Here is a 19,946-nt window from a genome sequence, read left to right as displayed (position 1 = left end):
GATTAAAAAAATCTGTAAAAGCAATCAATACTGATGAAACATCTAAAGCAAATTCATAGCCTGAAGAGATTTATGTGATCTTTTTCTACTGCACTTCTAATAGCTTCCAGCTTTAACAAATTGCACAGCTCTAGACCTACAGCCATTCCTGTTGTAGTTATGTGGAAAGTAGCCAAAATAGTTCCTGCTAAAACAGCTTTACAATTTGTCATTTTACTGGTAAGATTCATACAACATTTGAAAATTTGCATAATAAATTTGTAAGAATAAAAGAAGGTTTAAAAATATATATATATATTTAAGTGTCACTGTTCATTAGGTTAAGTAAGTTATCAAGACACATTGTTGAAGTCTGAGGAAGAAAACCCCTAAAGCCCTTTATGTTTGCTGGCTCCAGCTGAGAGAATCACAAATAGAGACTGTAACAGAGAGAGGGAGAGAGAATATCTGTACATACCCTTCATCACTTGTAAAACCCTAGCAAAAACAGCCACAAATTCCAGCGCTCTCCCAATTCATATAACACTAATGTTATTTAAGTGGGATATTATCCAAATTGTTGGAGCATAAAATTTCCCCCCTAAAACCTTAATTTTTATCCTGTTTGGTAACACCCAGCTTAAACTGCCTATCCACAAACAATAATGTAAGGTTACAGAGCCATTCTACTCAGTTGGATATTTTGATAGAGTTGAATTGTCAACTGGTTTTGATATTTAGGTGAGGGGAAAATATATAAATTTCTACCTATAAGTAAAAATGATTGTTTTTCAGGCAAGGCTTTACTGGGGCTAAAAATGATTTGCAAATATTGCAGTATATACATATTACATACTTATTAAATGTATATTTATATTTAATTAAATAATATATTTTACAGTTTTACTGACGTATACTTTATATATCACAAAATTTACCATTTTAAGTATACAGTTCAATGATTTTTACTAAATTTATACAGTTGTGCAACCATCACCATAAAAAGTTCCCTCATGCCTGTTTGCAGTCAATCTCCACTCCTACCCACAGCCCCAGGGAACCACTGATCTGCCTTTTGTGTCTATAGTTTTACCTATTTCATAAATTTCATATAAATGGAATCATACAATATGCTTTTTTTTTTTAAGGAAATATAATACACTCCTTGGCTCAACTGTAAGTATTGATGATAATTTATTTTTTTTAATATTTATTTATTTATTTGGTTGTGCCAGGTCTTAGTTGCGGCAGGTGGGCTCCTTTAGTTGCAGCAGGCAGGCTCCTTAGTTGCGACTTGCCGGCTCCTTAGCTGTGGCATGCAAACTCTTAGTTGTGGCATGTGTATGGGATCTAGTTCCCTGGCTAGGGATTGAACCCGGGCTGCCTGCATTGGGAGTGCAGAGTCTTAACCACTGCGCAACTAGGGCAGTCCCCAGTATGTCGTCTTTTTTTTTTTTTTTAATTTATTTTTTGGCTGTGTTGGGTCTTCGTTGCTGCAGGTGGGCTTTCTCTATTGGCAAGCGGGGGCTACTCTTTGTTGCAGTGCGCGGGCTTCACATTGCAGTCGCTTCTCTTTGTTGCAGAGCATGGGCTCTAGGCACGCGGACTTCAGTAGTTGTGGCTCACAGGTTCTAGAGCGCAGGCTCAGTAGTTGTGGCGCACAGGTTTAGTTGCTCCGCGGCATGTGGGATCTTCCTGGACCAGGGCTCAAACCCATATCCCCTGCATTGGCAGGCGGATTCTTAACCACTGTGCCACCAAGGAAGTCCCCAATATGTTGTCTTTTGTGTCTGGTTTCTTGCACTTGGCATAAAGTATTTGAGGTTCATTTATGTTGTTGCATGTACTTATACTTTGTTCCTTTTTAGTGCTAAGAAGTGTTCCATTATGTGGATATATCACAATTTATTTATTCATTCACCTATCTTAGGACTGTTTCAAATTTTTTGCTATTGTGAATAATATTGCTACGAACACTTTCATACAAGTCTTTGTATAGACATACATTTCCATTGCTCTTGGGTAAATACCTAGGAATGGAATTGATGGATCATATGGTTAAGTATATGTTTAACTACACAACTGTTTTCCAAAGTAGCTATACTATTTTAAATGCCTGGTAGCAATATACGCATTTTCTCTACATTCTTGCCAACACCTGATATTGTCAGTCTATATGAGTATAGCCATTCTAGTGGATATAAAGTAGTATCACACTGTGGTTCTAATTTGTGTTTTCCCAATGACTAATGATGTTGAGTATCTTTTCATGTGCCTTCTTTGATAGCTAATTCATAAACCTTCTTTGATGAAGTGACTCTTCAAATCCTTTGTCCACGTTTTAATTGAGTTCTTTGTCCTATTATTACTGAGTTGTAAGAGTTCTTTATAAGTTCTGGATACCAAACTTTAAGAGATAAATGGCCTGCAGTCATTTGGCTTATCTTTCCATTTTGTTAATGATAACTTCTGAAGAGCAAACATTTTAAGAAGTCCAATCTATCAGTTTTTTTCTTTTATTGATCATGCTTTTGAAGAAATCTTTGCCTAACCCAAGTTCTGTTTCCTTCTAGAAGTTTTATAATTTTACTTCTTACATTTAGATCTTTGATCCATTTTGAGTTAATTTTTTATTTGGCATGAGGAGAGGGTCTAGGTTGTTTGTTTGTTTTTCATATAGACACCTGATTTTTCCAGCACCATTTGTTGAAAAGATTATCCTTTCCCCATTGAATTGCATTGGAACTCTTGTTGAAAATCAACTGACCAAAATTATGTGAGTTTATTTCAGGATTCTCTATTGTCTTTCATTGATCTACATTTCAACCTTCATGCCAATATTATACTATTTTAATTACTGTAGCTTTAAAACTGTCTTGAAATTGGGTAGTATAAGTCCCTCTAACCTTACTGTTCTTTCTCAAAATGGTTTTGGCTATTCTAGATCCTTTGCATTTCCATATAAATTTTAGAATGAGCTTGTCAGTTTTTACAAACGAGTCTACTAGGATTTTAATAGGAATTGCATTTAATCTATAGATCAATTTAGGGAGAACTGTGATCTTAACAATAATTAGTCTTCTAATCCACAAACATGGTATATATCTCCATTTATTTAGGTCTTCTTTAATTTCTCTCAGAAGTATTTTGGAGTATTTCACTATATGTGTGTGTAGGTTTTTAAACTCAAAACAAGTATCACTAGAAGCATCAAAGATTATTTAGACAGATTCAATATGAAGGTTAATATATATTACATATCCAACAATTTATTTTTATAAATTGGGCAATGCCTGGGATTTCCGCTACCCTCCCCTCACCCATGTGGCTCTGGCAGTACTTTTGAAAACCAATGCACAATGCACACCATCAGAATTGTTACTGCTGAAACTGACAAAGGACTAATCTCCAAAATACACAAGCAGCTCATGCAGCTCAATATCAAAAAAAACAAATAACCCTATCCAAAAATGGGCCGAAGACCTAAACAGACATTTCTCCAAAGAAGATATACAGATTGCCAACAAACACATTAAAGGATGCTCAACATCACTAACATTAGAGAAATGTAAATCAAAACTACAATGAAGTATCACCTCACACCAGTCAGAATGGCCATCATCGAGAAATCTATGAACAATAAATGCTGGAAAGGGTGTGGGGAAAAGGGAACCCTCTTGCAATGCTGGTGGGAATGTAACTGATACAGCCACTATGGAGAACAGTATGGAGGTTCCTTAAAAAACTAAAAATAGAACTACCATACGACCCAGCAATCCCACTACTGGGCATATACCCTGCGAAAACCATAGTTCAAAAAAAGTCATGTACCACAATGTTCACTGCAACTCTATTTACAATAGCCAGGACATGGAAGCAACCTAAGTGTCCATCGACAGATGAATGGATAGAGACGATATGGCACATATATACAATGGACTATATTACTCAGCCATAAAAAGGAACGAAATTGAGTTATTTGTAGTGAGGTGGACAGGCCTAGAGACTGTCATACAGAGTGAAGTAAGTCAGAAAGAGAAAAACAAATACCATATGCTAACACATATATATGGAATCTAAAAGAAAAAAAATGGTTCTGAAGAACCTAGGGGCAGAACAGGAATAAAGATGCAGACGTAGAGAATGGACTTGAGGACACGGGGAGGGGGAAGGGTAAGCTGGGACAAAGTGAGAGAGTGGCATGGACATATATACACTACCAAATGTAAAATAGCTAGCTAGTAGGAAGCAGCTGCATAGCACAGGGAGATCAGCTCGGTGCTTTGTGTCCCCCTAGAGGGGTGGGATAGGGAGGGTGGGAGGGAGATGCAAGAGGGAGGGGATATGGGGATATATGTATAAGTATAGCTGATTCACTTTGTTATACAACAGAAACTAACACACCAATGTAAAGCAATTATACTCCAATAAAGATGTTAAAAAAAAAAAAAGAATTGTTACTGCTGAGAATACATTTTACGTAAGAGGGTTTTTAAAGCAGAAAAGAACCACCACAGGGAAGAGACAATCCCTATTTTGTTATTTTGAGTGGGAATTAAATAAAATTTTTAGATATCAATGGTGTATTTAATTTGAATAGTTCTGATTAATAACTGCTGCTTATCTTCTCACACAAGGAACAGATTTCCATCCCATCCTGGGTAATAACAATAACAACCACTTCTGTAAAGCTTATTACGTGTTAGGCACTCTTCTAAGCACTTTAAAGATATGCACTCATTTAATCTTAATAACAACTCTAAAAGGTAGGGAATATTATCCCCAGTTTACACATGAGGAAACTCAAGTCTAGAGAAGTTAAGTAACTTGTCCAAGGTAATACAGCTAGGAAGTAGTGGAGCCAGAATTCAAATGTAGGCAGTTTAGTTGCTGAATCCGTTCTCTTAACCACTCTGCAGCATGAGAGAGCAGAGCATTTCATATACAAGTATTTTTAGACCTCTGCTTCCAGTAATGGAAGACTGGGTAACTCAGATGAACCCTCCCAGACAGCTAGAAAAGCCGTCAATTTTTAAAAATTGAATCAAATACATCAGAGAATTAACAAAGGGTAGAGAATTACCAGGCCACAGTCCAAAGACGGCAGAAAGCAGAGAAGTAAGCCACACCTGGGGCTTCTTTCACTATAGGGACATTTGACAATTCTGGAAAAGATAGCTAGGAGGCTGTTCAGTATTTCTGCCAGTTTCATAAGGCTACAGGAACAAAAGTTGAAGTCCAAGACCTGTCAAGAGTGAGAGCCTAGCAAAACCCTCAGGATTGGACTGGGACTCTGAAAGGCTGCATTTTAGGAATAAGGGTGAACCAGAAATAAACTGAAACTTTCATGGACTGCAGTCCAGTTTCAAGTCATCCGGGTAGATCAGAAAGTTTCAATCCCTGAAACTGAATTAAGGTGATCCTGTCCTACCAATGCTTCTTCCAAGCATCTAAGGGCAAGGAAAATCCTCTATGAAGGAATATAATATTATCTGAGATTTTAAGCTATTTCTACAATTTTTCACATAAAATATCTGGCACATAGTGAAAGAAAATCAGGCATAAGAGAAAAGACAATATGAACATGATGCAGCAGAAAAAAACAGATATTAAAAACAGATACAGAGACGTTCTAGATACTGGGATTATCAGAGAAAGACTTTAAGATAGCTACTTTATTTTCAAAGAGATAATAGATTATATTTAAACTTTTGGCAGAGAATTCAAACCTATAAATAATATGAGAGATGTGAAAAATAAATAGAAATTCAAGAATTAAAAAATGTTTCAAAGGGGTGAAATCACACAGAGTATGTTCTCTGGCCACAATGCAATTATGTCAGAAATCATTGATAAAAAGACAATTTTCATATGTTTTAAAATTAAGAAATACACGTCTAAATGGAATAAATATACCTCTAAATCAAAGAGGAAGCCATAGTGGAAATTAGAAAATATTTTTGAACTAAATTATAAAAAAAATAACGCTATAGCATGCAGTCAAAATTGTACTTAGAGAGAGGTTTATAGACTTAAATGGATATGTTAGAAAAAGAAAGACTAAAAATTAATGAGTTAAATACCTTTATAAGAAGATACAAGAGGGACTTCCCTGGTGGTTCAGTGGTTAAGAATCTGCCTGCCAAAGCAGGGGACACAGGTTCACGCCCTGGTCCGGGAAGATCCCACATGCCACGGAGCAACTAAGCCCGTGTGCCACAACTACTGAGCCTGTGCTCTAGAGCCTGCGAGCCACAACTACTGAGCCCACGTGCCACAACTACTGAGGCCTGTGCACTCAGAGCCCATGCTCTGCAACAAGAGATGCCACTGCAATGAGAAGCCCGCACACCGCAACGAAGACCCAACGCAGCCAAAAATAATTTAAAAAAAAGAAGATACAAGAAATAAAAAAAATAAAATGGGGTCAAAGAAAGTTGAAAGAAGGCCGTAAAGAGCAGAAATGAATGAACCAGAAAACAAATTGCAAAGAAGATCAACAAAGCCAGAGGTTGGTTCTTCACAAAGACTAATAAAATTGATAAATCCCTGAGGAATCCAATAGAGGGGCAAAAAAAAAAAGGTAGCCAGTGTTATGAATTAAAAAATGGATGTTACAACTGATTCTTCACATATTAACAAGCTAATAAAAGGATTTTATGAAATCTTTATGCCAATAAATTTGAAAATTTTGACGTAATAAATTCCTAGAAAAATACAACTTACCAAAAACTAACACAAGAAGAAACAAGAAATGTGAATAGTTATGGAATGGTTTAAGAAATTGAATTTGTAATTAAACTATTAAAGATATGAGGGCTTCCCTGGTGGCACAGTGGTTGAGAATCCACCTGCCAATGCAGGGGACACGGGTTCGAGCCCTGGTCCAGGAAGATCCCACATGCCACGGAGCAGCTGAGCCCGTGTGCCACAACTACTGAGCCTGTGCTCTAGAGCCCGTGAGCCACAGATACTGAGCCTGTGTGTCACAACTACTGAAGCCCGTGCACCTAGAGCCTGTGCTCCGCAACAAGAGAGGCCACCGCAATGAGAGGCCTGCGCACAGCAATGAAGAGTGGGCCCCGCTCACCGCAGCTAGAGAAGGCCACGCACAGCAACCAAGACCCAATGCAGCCAAAAATAAATAAAATAAAATAAATTTAAATATATGAAATTTGTAATGAAAATTCTTCTCACAAAGAAAAATCCAAAATCAGACGGCTTTATCAGCAAATTCTTCCAATCATTGAAGGCAGAAATAATTCTAATTTTTACACAAATTATTCCAGAGAATGATAAAAGAGGGACAATTCCTTAACTTGTTTTATAAAGCCAGCAATAAAGGGAAAGTATAGACTAAAAATATAAGAAAAGAAGGAAAAACAGAATTAATAAACATAATGTCAGAATGGTGGTTACGTTTAGGTAGGAGGGAAGAAGTTGTAATTGGGAAAGGGCAGGTGGGTTTCTGGGGGCTGACAATGTTGTTTCTTGACCTCAGTGGTAGTTTCCACTCATTTGCTTTAAAATAAATCATTAAGATACACATTTCTGTTTTTTACACTTTGCTGTATATGTATTACAATTCACACTAAAATTTTTATTGAAATTTATGGGACCAGTTTCACTTAATGAGAGAATGGCATAAATATTTGTTGACTCTCATCCTTAGATTTCAGTAATATTCTTGACTCTGTCTTTACTTACTCTAACAGACTTACAACTTGAATTTCTTCGAGATTATTTTTTAGAGGTTAATCTTTTAATGTTTACTAGTTTCCAAATTCCACTAACATATTATACTGGAATCAACAGTTACAATTACTCTTTTAAATAAAGGCATATTCTTGAATATTCTATACTCCCTAACTTGGGGCATTGTTTTTAAAACCCAAAATTTCACCTTGGGTTATAACACACAAAGATTAACCAATGATCTGTATGTCTGCAAGGTGTACAACATTAAGACAAATGAGATGAGTACAGTTCATCTGGGACTAAATAAACATCAACTCAGCAGTTTTTCTGGGAACTTTCACATCTGTTTCCTAACACTGATTATTTTAATCTATTTGTCTTCAGTCTTTGTCTACCCAGCCCTCATTCAAAAGCATCTGTCTAGTGTAAAAACCTTTTATAGTAACAGGAAATTTGATTTAATGGTCTGAAATATGAATGATCTTTTATTAGGACCAAGCCATTTTATTTCTTCTCTATAACTATAGTAAAAGGAACAGCTAAGTGAACATATTGTACATCAAATTTTATTTTGACAGCAATTATAAAGCCTATACTGAAATACTGCTCCTATCCACCTTTCTAAATTCTTTTTAACATCCCCTTTAGGGCAAACACTAAGCATCAAAATATAGCAGACTAAAACAATTCTGCCTCAAATTACGGAGACCCAAACTTTGGTCTATACGCTGTTGTCAATTTGATTAACTTAAATAAAAATAGTATTTCTATCATAAAGTTTCTTACTTTTGGAACATGAGGATTAAATTCCACAGCTCTATGAATTGCTTCCACAGCATTAATTTCTGCTGTGCTTAACCCTCTTCTGGAGGCTGTTTCTGGAGAGAATCTGTAAGAAAACCACAAAATGAAGAAATAAATATTTAAATAAATATTTTAATCAATTAATTAACTGAGATCATAATCTAGCCCCCTAAATCAGAGGTTTCTGGTGATGGCCAAAGTCAAAGCCAAATAGCTACTAAACATAAAAGTAAAGCCTTTGGTTCAACATATAAAGGAAGGCAGCATAAGAAATGGAAATCTTCAAGTTAAGGTGAAGAAAGCCTTCAGAAGTCCATTAAAGGCACACTTTGGGCAAAGTAATAAAATAAGAAATGCTACACAGGGACATCTAGAGAATCTCATGAAATAGAAGTACATTCTTATCAAATTTTCACTGTTCACAGACTGTGAACAGTCCATTCTAATTCATATCAAGCCACAGTAATCTAAGGTGAAAGAAAGCAGTTGCCATTTGGTTGGTTTCTGAATAACTTACCTGTGGAATAAAGAGAAATTCATTAAGGACAGCCAAAAATACAAGGAAATCAGAATAACTCAGAATTATAATCTCAAAACAGATAACATGAAACCTATTTCCCTACCACACACCTTACCATTACCATCAGAGCTACTATGTACTGGATGTACTTTCTATCTAGAATTGCTTTGGTCATTTAACACATATAATCCTCACACAACCACCCTACAGTATTATTATTCTCATTTTACAGATAACGAAGAAACTCAAACTGATTAACTTGACCAAAGTTCCACAGCTGGTATGCTGTAGACTTTGAATTTGAACCCAAGTTTACTTAGCTCTAAAAACCTTGCTCTTTCCACAACACATAGTAAGAAGCTTCTAAGCCCCATAAGATCAAGGGTTATTCAGCAGGAAGTAGGGAAAAACAAAAGCATTGTTTAAAGTCAGTGGATGAAAAACAATATTGAGTTTAGCAGTCTTTCTAAACTATTATAGTTTTCATAACTACTTACTTATCTGAAACAGTCCTTGTCTTCAATAGTGCTGCTGTATAACAGATGGCTGCTGACTTTGGAAGGCTTATATCTATAATAATAATTTTTAATTTAGGTAAGAATCACAAAAATATCTTAAGACAATTTCTAATAAGAATAATTCATAGTTCAAATTTAATGGATATAATTTAGTAGTAAAAGCACATGGACATATAATTGGAAAACCTGAGTTTGAATCTTGATTCTACTATTTACCAGCTATGCATCCTTGAACTAGCAGCAACTTCTTTAACTTCAGTTTTCCCAAAATAGAGAAATGGTACTTTTCTAGCACAGATTAAATTAAACCATGTCTGTGAAAGCCCTCATACAATGGTAAAAAGTACTCAACAAATGCTTATAAGAAGCTGCTTATAATAATACTATCCAAGGTAAAAGCCATTGCATAGATAGAACTATGTAAAAACTCCACCTATTCACAGAGAAAAACTAAGATTAAAAAAAAAAAAATTAATGGGACTTCCCTGGTGGCCCAGTGGGTAAGACTCCACGCTCCCAATGCAGGGGGCCCGGGTTCAATCCCTGGTTGGGGAACTAGATCCCACATGCTTGCCACAACTAAGAGTGCGCATGTCGCAACTAAGAAGCCCACATGCCACAACTAAAGATCCTGCGTGACACAACGAAGATCCCACATGCCGCGACTAAGACCCAGCGCAGCCTAAATAAATAAATAAATAAATGTTTAAAAAAATTAATAGTAGTTAAATCCAGGTGATATAATTATGGGTGGTTTTCATTTTTTTCTTCTTCCGATGTTTTTGCACTTTCTACATTTTCTTAAATGATGATTTTTTATAAAATAAAAAGAAATTGAGAACTACAATGAAATTAATTATATAAGTTCTTTCTTAAAGAATGACCAAAATAATGTTATTGGGAGAGTAAGACTACAGAACTCTCTTTCCAGATTCCAGAGTTATACCAGCAAATGGAGAACTAAAGAAGTAAACTTGCTTTTAACTTTTTCAGGATTCTAGAAGGGTAAAAACTGGGGACTCATAAAAATAACTGAAAACACAGAAGCATATCCAAGTTGCTAGTTTTATTTTATTTTTAATGAATAGGTCCTATCTGATGTTTCATATTCAGTCCCTAAGCTTGTTCATCGTAAGTATCATAAGCAGGCCATGCATCTGATAAGTAACATATGGAAAGAATTTCTCACAAATTTCTCCATGAGCCTATACTACTCTAAAGCACTTCCTAAGAATTCCAGATGTTTAAAAGAAATAAACTTCTCTTTCCAATTGTAACACATTTCAAACTTTCCAAGTCATGGAGATTCCCAAGCTAATGGGTAGGAGCTTACAACAGGAGAGTGTGAATAAGTGACTTATATGTGTTCTAATACAGTGAAAGATATGACTAGAAATATTATGCTAGTTAGGATGTTTTCAGCTTGGGGTTAAAAGCTGATGCCTCACTCAGAATGAGGAGAAAGGCTATGCTTCTCAAAAATTCTCCCAACTCCATTTGTGGTAAACTGGCACTGTTATCGTATAATAATAAAAATAGCCAACATATACTGACTTCTTACTTACTGTTGGGAAACTAGTAAACAAACAAATGGAATACCTAAATTTAAGTTCAAGCTTGCCCCTTACTGGCTAGAAGACCTTACCCAATCACTTAACCTTCTTCTACTCCAGTTTTCTTATTTACTAAACGGAAACAGTAAAAATATTGTACTTGTCCTACCACCTCACAAGATTGTTATAAGGATCAGATGAGATAATAAATTACACTTTGTAACTAAAAAGCATTGTAAAATGTTATTCTGAGTTACTCTTATATATACTCTAAGCAACTTCTGTTAGCCTTCCCTGTCACTCCAAAACAAATGAAGTGCATAGCACCCCATACTTTTCTATTACCTCACCTAACACGCCATGCCTCAATATAACTACTATTCATTTGTCTGTATGTTCCACTAAATGGTAAATTCTACGAGGGCTAAGTCCATGTCTTCTTATTCACCACTGTATTCCAAGCGCCTCACTCACATTAGGCGCTCAATAAACAAATGAATACATCTTGAGAGAAGGAAAGTTCCTCCTTGCAGACTTTTGCTACCAAAAGTACTGAAAAAGAAGATACTTAATAGCAACTTGTATCCACAGATACTAGATACTGACTGGTAAGAATGCAAAGAGAAAATCACAGAAATACCAGAGTAGGATCACATTTATGATTACTTAATAGAAAAAAAATACTTTAACCATGCTATCAACTAAGAGAATTATCACTCACCATCATATTTTGCTAGAACTGCTTGGACATCTGCATAGGCCTGTAATTCTAAAAGTGATTCTAGGAGATTTTCATGGATGTTCAACATGGTAAGAGGAGGAAATTCTTTCATCAACTGTATATTAAAAAGAAAAAAGATTAAAATTATACAAAAGGAACTCAATAGAGCTGAATCAGATTCACTGAGGCAGAAATTCTTTTGTTTCTTAAAACTGTGGAGACTCAACCTCTAAGAAGTCTATGTATATTAAATAAATATCTTGTTATAAAACTACCAATTAAAAAAACCAGTGATTCTGGGCAATTTCCTGGCGGTCCAGTGGTTGGGATTCGGCACTTTCTCTGCTGGAGCCCGGGGTTCGATCCCTGGTCAGGGAACTAAGATCCCGCAAGCTGGGCAGCACGGCCAATCAATCAATCAATCAATGTTAAAAAAAAAAAAAAAGGAAAACACATAGTGATTCTGCATTAACTTAACTGGCAACTTAAAACACATTTTGTTTTTGAAGAAATAAAGATAAAGGTTGAGTCATCAAATTTACTTACATCTCTCATTATTTTTACTGCTTCTCTTATTCTTCCTAATTTTCTTGCACACATTGCCAGTCTTCTTTTAATATACACTAGTACATTGGTATCTCTCCCTATTTAGAAAAACAACAAATGACACCAAGCTATCACTTTTATATTATGACCTGTTACTTCATTAACATATTATCCGTTAATTTTATTTGCTTACTTTGGGAGGTTCAATTAAAATTAAATTGTGTCAGAATGGAAGAATATTAATAATTGTTGAATTTGGGTGATGAACAATGAATGAAGGTTCATTATACTGCTCTATTTTTATAGATGTTTGAAGTTTTTTATATTAAAAGCTTAAAAAAATATATATATAGAATTACTTTTGCCTCTAACATTAAGTAATCTGAGTACAGTATATATAAAGTAATTTGTGTATACTTGGCAAGTAGATTTTACTATTAAAATAAAAGACATACATTAATAGGAAGAAATAACATTATTGAGTTTCTGCATGAACAATCTACTATTTTAATATTCTCTATTATCTTAGCTGACAAACAAAAGATATTCAAAACAAAATTTCCATGCTAGCGTAAATTTTTGGTCAACAGCAAGTAACTAACAAACTACAAAACTACTTCTAGAAAGGGCTAACAAATATTTCTGGAACTATCTCATAACTATATCTGAGATTATATAAGGACAAATGGCATGACTTTTTTACAGATGTAGTTTCATTAGTTCCAGACTGCAAAATTACATATTCCCACAGTTGTGTGTTATAACAACACGCATTAATGAAACATACTATATACATCAATATTTAGTTTAGAGAGAAAACATTATCCTAATTTTAATTTACACAAACAAAAGATTTAGAACTTAACTCCCAGCAGATAATGCATTATATAAACATATCTCAATTTATTGCCCACTATCTGCCAAAATCATGAAACTAAAGCCCTCTGGCCACACAAAATAGCAGGAAGCAGCAGCATTACAGATTCTAACATCTTTGGTAAAAGTGTCTCGATCACAACTGGGAGAGTATGCCTGAGAGTGGAAAGAAAGGACCTCAGTTGCTATGACCCATATGGTCTCAAACACGTCATAGAGAAAAAACCACCAAAGAAATAGTCAATATCAAGTGTAAGGCTGGTTTTGTGCTGAAGGGCCACTCCCTGGCACTGTATGGAGATATATACTGTCTGAAGAGCAAACCAAATGATATACCTCTACTATTGCTTGGGTAAGGGTGAGGATAAAGGTAATAGCTGCTTATCATCACTAGAAGGTTCTCTTGAATCTTGAATATTTTTGAGTTGTGTTTCTCCAATGACCAGCCCAATTCTCGCATGAAATAAATTATTCTTAAGTTCAGAGCAGCACATCTCTCAATAACCAGAGCAGATCTGTTCCCTTCCACAAGCATTCTCTAGCTAATATACATTTCTGTCTTGCTGATTTGAATAAATGTGTTATCTCTTATGAAAAGTAGCTAACTTTTAAGTATTAAGTTTTTTAAAATTTTTGTTTTGTGTTTTACACATAAAACAGGCAGTTGCAGGAACTAAAAGACAGGGGAAAATTAGTTCAAATTCGCTTACTCAGTTGAGCTTCATGCTGAGGACTTTGGTGCTGGCACTGTTGTGACCGCCTGTAAATTGTTTCTCCTGCCTTGAGTGCCTGTTTAAATAACCTTTCAGCATCTACAATAGTTGTTGCTTCTTCCTCAGCCAGTAGAACATATGCAGTAGCACAGCTATAAAGAAAGCAAGCAAGGCAATTTTAAGTAAAATGGTTAAACAAGTATTTTCTTTGGGGTATGTCCCTTTACATCACATTTCCGTATCTTTTCCTATACTTTCTGTAATAGGGAAGAACATTTGTATTTTATTACAAATTAATCACTATAGGGATGTTGCCTATAAGCTTAAGTTATATATAATGACCCATCTCTCAGAACCCTGCCTCCCAGGTAATGAGCATTATGCTAAAATACTTCTGTTTAGCTCACAGGAAACATCTTGACCAGGCCCACCTGTGAATGACTGCAGGGAGGCAGAAATTAACACATCCCCTCTGGAGGCTGATGGGAACCAGAAAATGTTTGATTTTACTCCCTCTCCTTTTAGTATAAAAGAAGACTGAATTCCAACTCAGGCAAGATGGTTCTTTGGGGCATGAGCCCACCATCTTCTCGGTTTGCTGCCTTTCCGAATTAAGTCATTATTCCTTGCCCAACAACTCATCTCTTGATTATTGGCCTGTCGTGTGGCGAGCAGTATGAGCTTAAACTTGGTAATAAATTTTGGTTATTCATAAACACTTTCTATTTTTTGTTTTTGTTTTGTTCTGTTATTGCTGTTAAACGCCTCTTGTGAAGGGGTATCTCATTGTGTTTTTCATTTTCATTTCCCTTATGATGAATGACACTGAGCATCTTTTTATGTACTTTTCGGTCATTTGTATGTCTTCCTTGAAGAAATAGACATTCCAAGTCCTTTGCCCATTTTTAATTGGTTGTCTTTCTGTCATTGAGTTATAAGAGTTCTTTATATATTCTGGATAACTAGCCCCTTATCAAATATGACTTGCAAATATTTTCTCTCAACCTGTGGGTTGCGTTTTCACTTTCTTGACAGTATCCTTTGATGCACAAAAGCTTTTAATTTTGATGAAGTCTAATTTATCTAATTTTCCTTTTTTGCTTGTGCTTTTGGTGTCATATCTAAGAAACCACTGCCAAATTGACAGTCATGAAAATTTGCTCCTATGTTTTCTTCTAAGAGTTTTATAGTTTTAGCTCTTAAATTTAGGTCTTTAATTTTTAATTAATTGTGTATGGTGTGTGTTAAGGGTCTAACTTCATACTTTTGTATGTGGTTATCTAGCTGTTACCATTTGTTGAAAAGACTATTCTTTCCCCCACTGAATGGTCTTGGCACCCTTGTCAAAAATCAATTGACCATAGATGTATGGGTTTATTTCTGGACTCTAAATTTGATTCCATTAATCGAGATGGCTATTCTTATTATTTAATTACTGTAGGTTCATAGTAAGTTTTGAAATCAGGAAGTGAGTCCTCCTACTTTGTTCTTTTTCAAGATTGTTTTGGCTACTTGAGGTCTCCTGTAATTCCATATTTTAGGATCAGTTTGTCCATTTCTGCAAAACAGTCAATTGAAATTTTGATGGAGACTGCACTGAATTTGTAGATCAACTTGAGAAGTACTGATATCTTAACAATAATAAGTCTTCCAATCCATGAACACAAGATGTCTTTCCATTTATTTAGGTCTTCTTTAACTTCTTTTGATAATACTTTGTAGTTTTCAGTGTACAAGTCTTGCACCTCCTTGGTTAAATTTATTCTTAAGTGTTTTAACATTTTTGATGCTATTGTAAATGGAACTGTTTTCTTAATTTCCTTTTCAGATTGTTCATTGCTACTGTATAAAAAAACAGCTGATTTTAGGTTGATCTTGTCTCCTGCAACTTTACTGAACTCTTTTACTAGCTCCAATAGTTTTTTTGTGGATTCTTTAAGGTTTTCTATATATAAGATCATGTCATCTGTGAACAGAGATAGTTTTATTTCTTCCTCTCCCATACGAAAGCCATTTTCCCCCTCTTCTTGCCTAAGTGCATTGGCTAGCACCTCCAGTACAATGTTAAATAGAGGTGGTGGGATTCCCTGGTAGTGCAGTGGTTAAGAATCCGCCTGCCAAGGCAGGGGACACGGGTTCGAGCCCTGGTCCGGGAAGATCCCACATGCCACAGAGCAACTAAGCCCGTGCCCCCACAACTACTGAGCCTGTGCTCTAGAACCCGCAAGCCACAACTACTGAAGCCCGCATGCCTAGAGCCTGTGCTCTGCAACAAGAGAAGCCACCGCAATGAGAAGCCCATGCACTGCAACAAAGAGTTGCCCCTGCTCACCATAACTAGAGAAAGCCCGCACACAGTAACAAAGACCCAACGCAGCCAAAAATAAATACTTTAAAAAAATAAATAGAAGTGGCAAGAGCAGACTTTCTTGCCTTATTCTAGATCTTAGCAAGCTTTCAGACTTTCAGTCTTAAGTACATAGTTAGCTGTAGGTTTTTCATAGATGTCCTTTAACAGTTTGAGGAAGTTTCCTTACATTCCTTATTTGTTTTTATAATAAAATGGTGTTGGATTTTGTCAAATACTTTTTCAGCATCAACAGAGATGATTGTGTGGGTCTTGTCCTTTGTTCTATTAATGTGATGTCTTGCACTGACTGATTTTCACATGTTAAACCACCCTTGCCTTTCTGGGATAATCCCACTTGGTCATGGTGTATAATCCTTTTAATCTGCTGCTGGATTTGGTGTGCTAGTATTTTGTTGAGAATTTCTGCATCTATATTCATAGTGAATATTAGTCTGTAGTTTTTGTTTCTTATCATGTCTTTCTTTGGTTTTGGTATGAGAGTAATACTGGCCTCACAGAATAAGTTAGGAAGAATTGCTTCCTCTTCTATTCCTTTGAAGAGTTTGAGAAGGACTGGTGTTAATTCTTCTTTAAGAGTTTGGTAGAATTCAGTGGTGAAGCAACCTAGTCCTGAGCTTTCTTTGTTTGGAATTTTTAAAATTACCGACTTAATCTCTTCATTTGTTATAGGTCTATTCAGATTTTCTATTTCTTCTTGAGTCAGTTTTGGTAGTTTGTGCATTTCTGGGAATTTGTCCATTTCATCCAAGTTAGCCAATTTGGCATACAATTGTTCATAGTATTCTCTTATAGTATTTTTAATTTCTTTAAGGTCAGTAGTAATGTCCCCAGTTTCATTCTTGATTTTAAGTAAGCTGAGTTTCTCTCTTTTTTAACTGGTCAGTCTAGCTTAAAGTCTGTCAAGTTTGTTGATCTTTTTTAAAAAAAAACCAACCTTTAGTTTCACTGATTCCATTGTTTTTCTATTCTCTGTTTTGTTTATATCACTCTAATCTTTATTACTCCCTCCCTTCTGCTTGGAGTTTAGTTGGCTCTTCATTTTCTAGTTCCTTAAGGTATAAAGTTAAGTTTTTGATTTGAGATCTTTCTTTTTTATTAATGAAGGTATTTACAGCTATAAATTTTCCTCTGATCACTCACAGCTTTTGCTGTATTTCATAATTTTTTGGTATGTTATGTCTTCATTTTCACTCATTCCAAAGTATTTTTCTAATTTATCTTGTGATTTCTTCTTTCACTCACTGGTTGTTTAAGAGTTGTTTAATTTCCACATATTCCAATATTGTGAAATTTCGAGATTTCCTTCTGTTATTGACTTCTAATTTCATTCCACTGTAGTGAGGGTGGGAAGTTTATATGATTTCAATCATTTTAAGTTTACTGACAATTGTTTATGTCCTAATTATGATTTATCCTGGAGAATGTTCCATGTACACTTGAGATGTTGTTGGGTAGAGTGTTATATAGATGTGTTAGGTCCAGTTGGTTTATAGTGTTGTTCAAGTCTTCTATTTCCTTGTGTATCTTTTGTCTAGTTATTCTATACAATATTGAAAATAAGGTGTTGATGTCTCCAACTATTATTGTTGAATTCTTTATTTCTCCCTTCAAGTCTGTCAGTTTTTGCTTCATACATTTTGTTATTAGACATATATAAGTTTATAATTATTATATCTTCTTGATGAATTGAACCTCTTTTATCATTATATAATGTCATTCTTTGTCTTGTAAAAAGTTTTTGTCTTAAAGTCTATTTTGTCTGATACCAGTTTAGCCACTCCAGCTCTCTTTGATTACTATTTGCATGGAATACTTTTTTACACACTTTTACTTTGTACTTCTTTGGGTCTTTGTATCTAAAGAATCTCTTGTAGACAGCATATAGTTGGACTACTTTTTTTTCCCTATTCATTCTGCTAATCAATGCCTTTTAATTGAAGAGTTTAATCTATTTACCTGTTTGAGTACTTAGTGATAAGGAAGGAAATGTTTCTGCCATTTTCCTATTTGTTTTCTATATGTCCTTTTTTTTTGTTCTCAATTCCTACATTATTGTCTTCTTTTGTGTTAGATACATATCTTCTAGTATACCATTTTGATTCCCTTATTACTTATCACATTTGTTTTGTTATTTCTTAGTGGTTAACAGTTAACAATTACATTTAACATCTTAACTGATAACAATCTAGTATGAATTAATACTAATTTAGTTTCAATAGTATACAAAACTTTGCCCCTATATAGCTCTTCCCCCTATCACTTATGTTGTTATGGTCACAAATTGCAACTTTATAAACTGTATGTCCATCAACATAGATTTATAATGACTGTTTTACACAGCTGTCTTTTAAATCATATAATAAAAAGAACTGCAAACCCCCCCAAAATTAATATTGACTTTTTTAAAAACACTTTTATTATTTATTTATTTATTTATTTTTTGGCTGTGTTGGGTCTTCGTTTCTGTGCGAGGGCTTTCTCTAGTTGTGGCAAGCGGGGGCCACTCTCTTCATCGTGGTGCGCGGGTCTCTCACTATCGCTGCCTCTCTTGTTGCGGAGCACAGGCTCCAGTCGCGCAGGCTCAGTAGTTGTGGCTCACGGGCCTAGTTGCTCCACGGCATGTGGGATCCTCCCAGACCAGGGCTCGAACCCATGTGCCCTGCATTGGCAGGCAGATTCTCAACCACTGCGCCACCAGGGAAGCCCCAATATTGACTTTTTAATTTGCCTATGTAGTTACTTTTACTGGCATTCTTTATTGTTTAGTGTGGAGTCAAGACTGTCTAGTATCCTTTTATTTCAGCCTGAAGGACTCCTTGTAGCATTTCTTGTAGGACAAGTCTACTAGCACTGAACTCTGTTTTTGTTTATCTGGGAATGTCTTAATTTCTCCATTTATTTTGAAGGATAGGGTTGCTGGGCATAGAATCCTAAGCTGACAGTTTTGTTTTGTTTTGTTTTGTTTGAACTTTGACTATGTTATCCCACTGCCTTACATGGTTTCTGATGAGAAAGCAGCTCTTAATCTTTTTCAGGATCACTTATATGTGATGAGTTGCTTCTCCTTGCTGCTTTCAGGCATCTCTCCTTACCTTTGGCTTTCGAAAGCTTGATTATAATGTGTCTCATTGTGGATGTCTTTTTGAGTATGTCATACTTGGGGTACATTGAGCTTCCTGGATGTGTAGATCCATATCTTTCGTCAAATTTGGGATCTTTTCAGCCATTATTTATTTAAATAGTCTTTTTGCCCCTTTTGCTCTCTCTCTCCTCTCTTTCTGGGACTCCATTATGCACAGGTATGTTTAACAGTGTTCCACAGGTTTCTTAGGCTCTGTTCACTTTCCTTCATTCTTTTATTTTTTACCTAAATCAAGTTTGCTGATTCCTTCTTCTGCCTGTTCATATCTGCTGCTGAACGTCTACAGAAAATTTTAAATTTCAGTTATACTTTTCAACTCTAGAATTTCTATTTGGTTCTTTTTTATTATTTCTATCTCTTTACTGACATTCTCTAATGGTGAGACATAATTCTCATGGTTTCCTTTAGTTCTTTATACATGGTTTCCTTTACCTCTTCGAGCATATTTTAAATAGTTGATTTAAAGTTTTTATCTAGAAAGTCCAAAGTCTGGGCTTCTCTGTGT

At 35.4% G+C, this 19,946-nt stretch overlaps 2 protein-coding genes across 18 annotated transcripts in view; one reads left to right on the top strand and one right to left on the bottom strand.

Moving 5' to 3' along the window:
• Positions 1-19,933, top strand: part of WNT2B (Wnt family member 2B) — an 80,408-nt gene extending 60,475 nt beyond the window's left edge. For both annotated transcript variants that reach the window (XM_082459584.1, XM_082459583.1), the window contains one exon: positions 14,331-19,933. In XM_082459584.1, the coding sequence (XP_082315710.1) occupies positions 14,331-14,365 (35 nt within the window). In that variant the 3' untranslated portion in view covers positions 14,366-19,933. The remainder of the gene's footprint in view (positions 1-14,330) is intronic.
• ST7L (suppression of tumorigenicity 7 like) overlaps positions 1-19,946 on the bottom strand; it is a 153,761-nt gene that overhangs the window by 107,697 nt on the left and 26,118 nt on the right. For all 16 annotated transcript variants that reach the window (XM_082458587.1, XM_082458579.1, XM_082458573.1 and 13 more), the window contains 5 exons: positions 13,926-14,080; positions 12,340-12,437; positions 11,794-11,908; positions 9,499-9,571; positions 8,464-8,566 (listed from right to left, as the gene is read on the bottom strand). In XM_082458587.1, coding sequence (XP_082314713.1) covers positions 8,464-8,566; positions 9,499-9,571; positions 11,794-11,908; positions 12,340-12,437; positions 13,926-14,080 — 544 coding nt within the window. The remainder of the gene's footprint in view (positions 1-8,463; positions 8,567-9,498; positions 9,572-11,793; positions 11,909-12,339; positions 12,438-13,925; positions 14,081-19,946) is intronic.

The sequence above is a fragment of the Balaenoptera physalus genome (assembly GCF_965194825.1).
Source record: "Balaenoptera physalus genome assembly, chromosome: 1".
In the NCBI taxonomy this organism is placed as follows: domain Eukaryota; kingdom Metazoa; phylum Chordata; class Mammalia; order Artiodactyla; family Balaenopteridae; genus Balaenoptera; species Balaenoptera physalus.
This window is presented reverse-complemented; position numbering and strand designations above follow the sequence as displayed.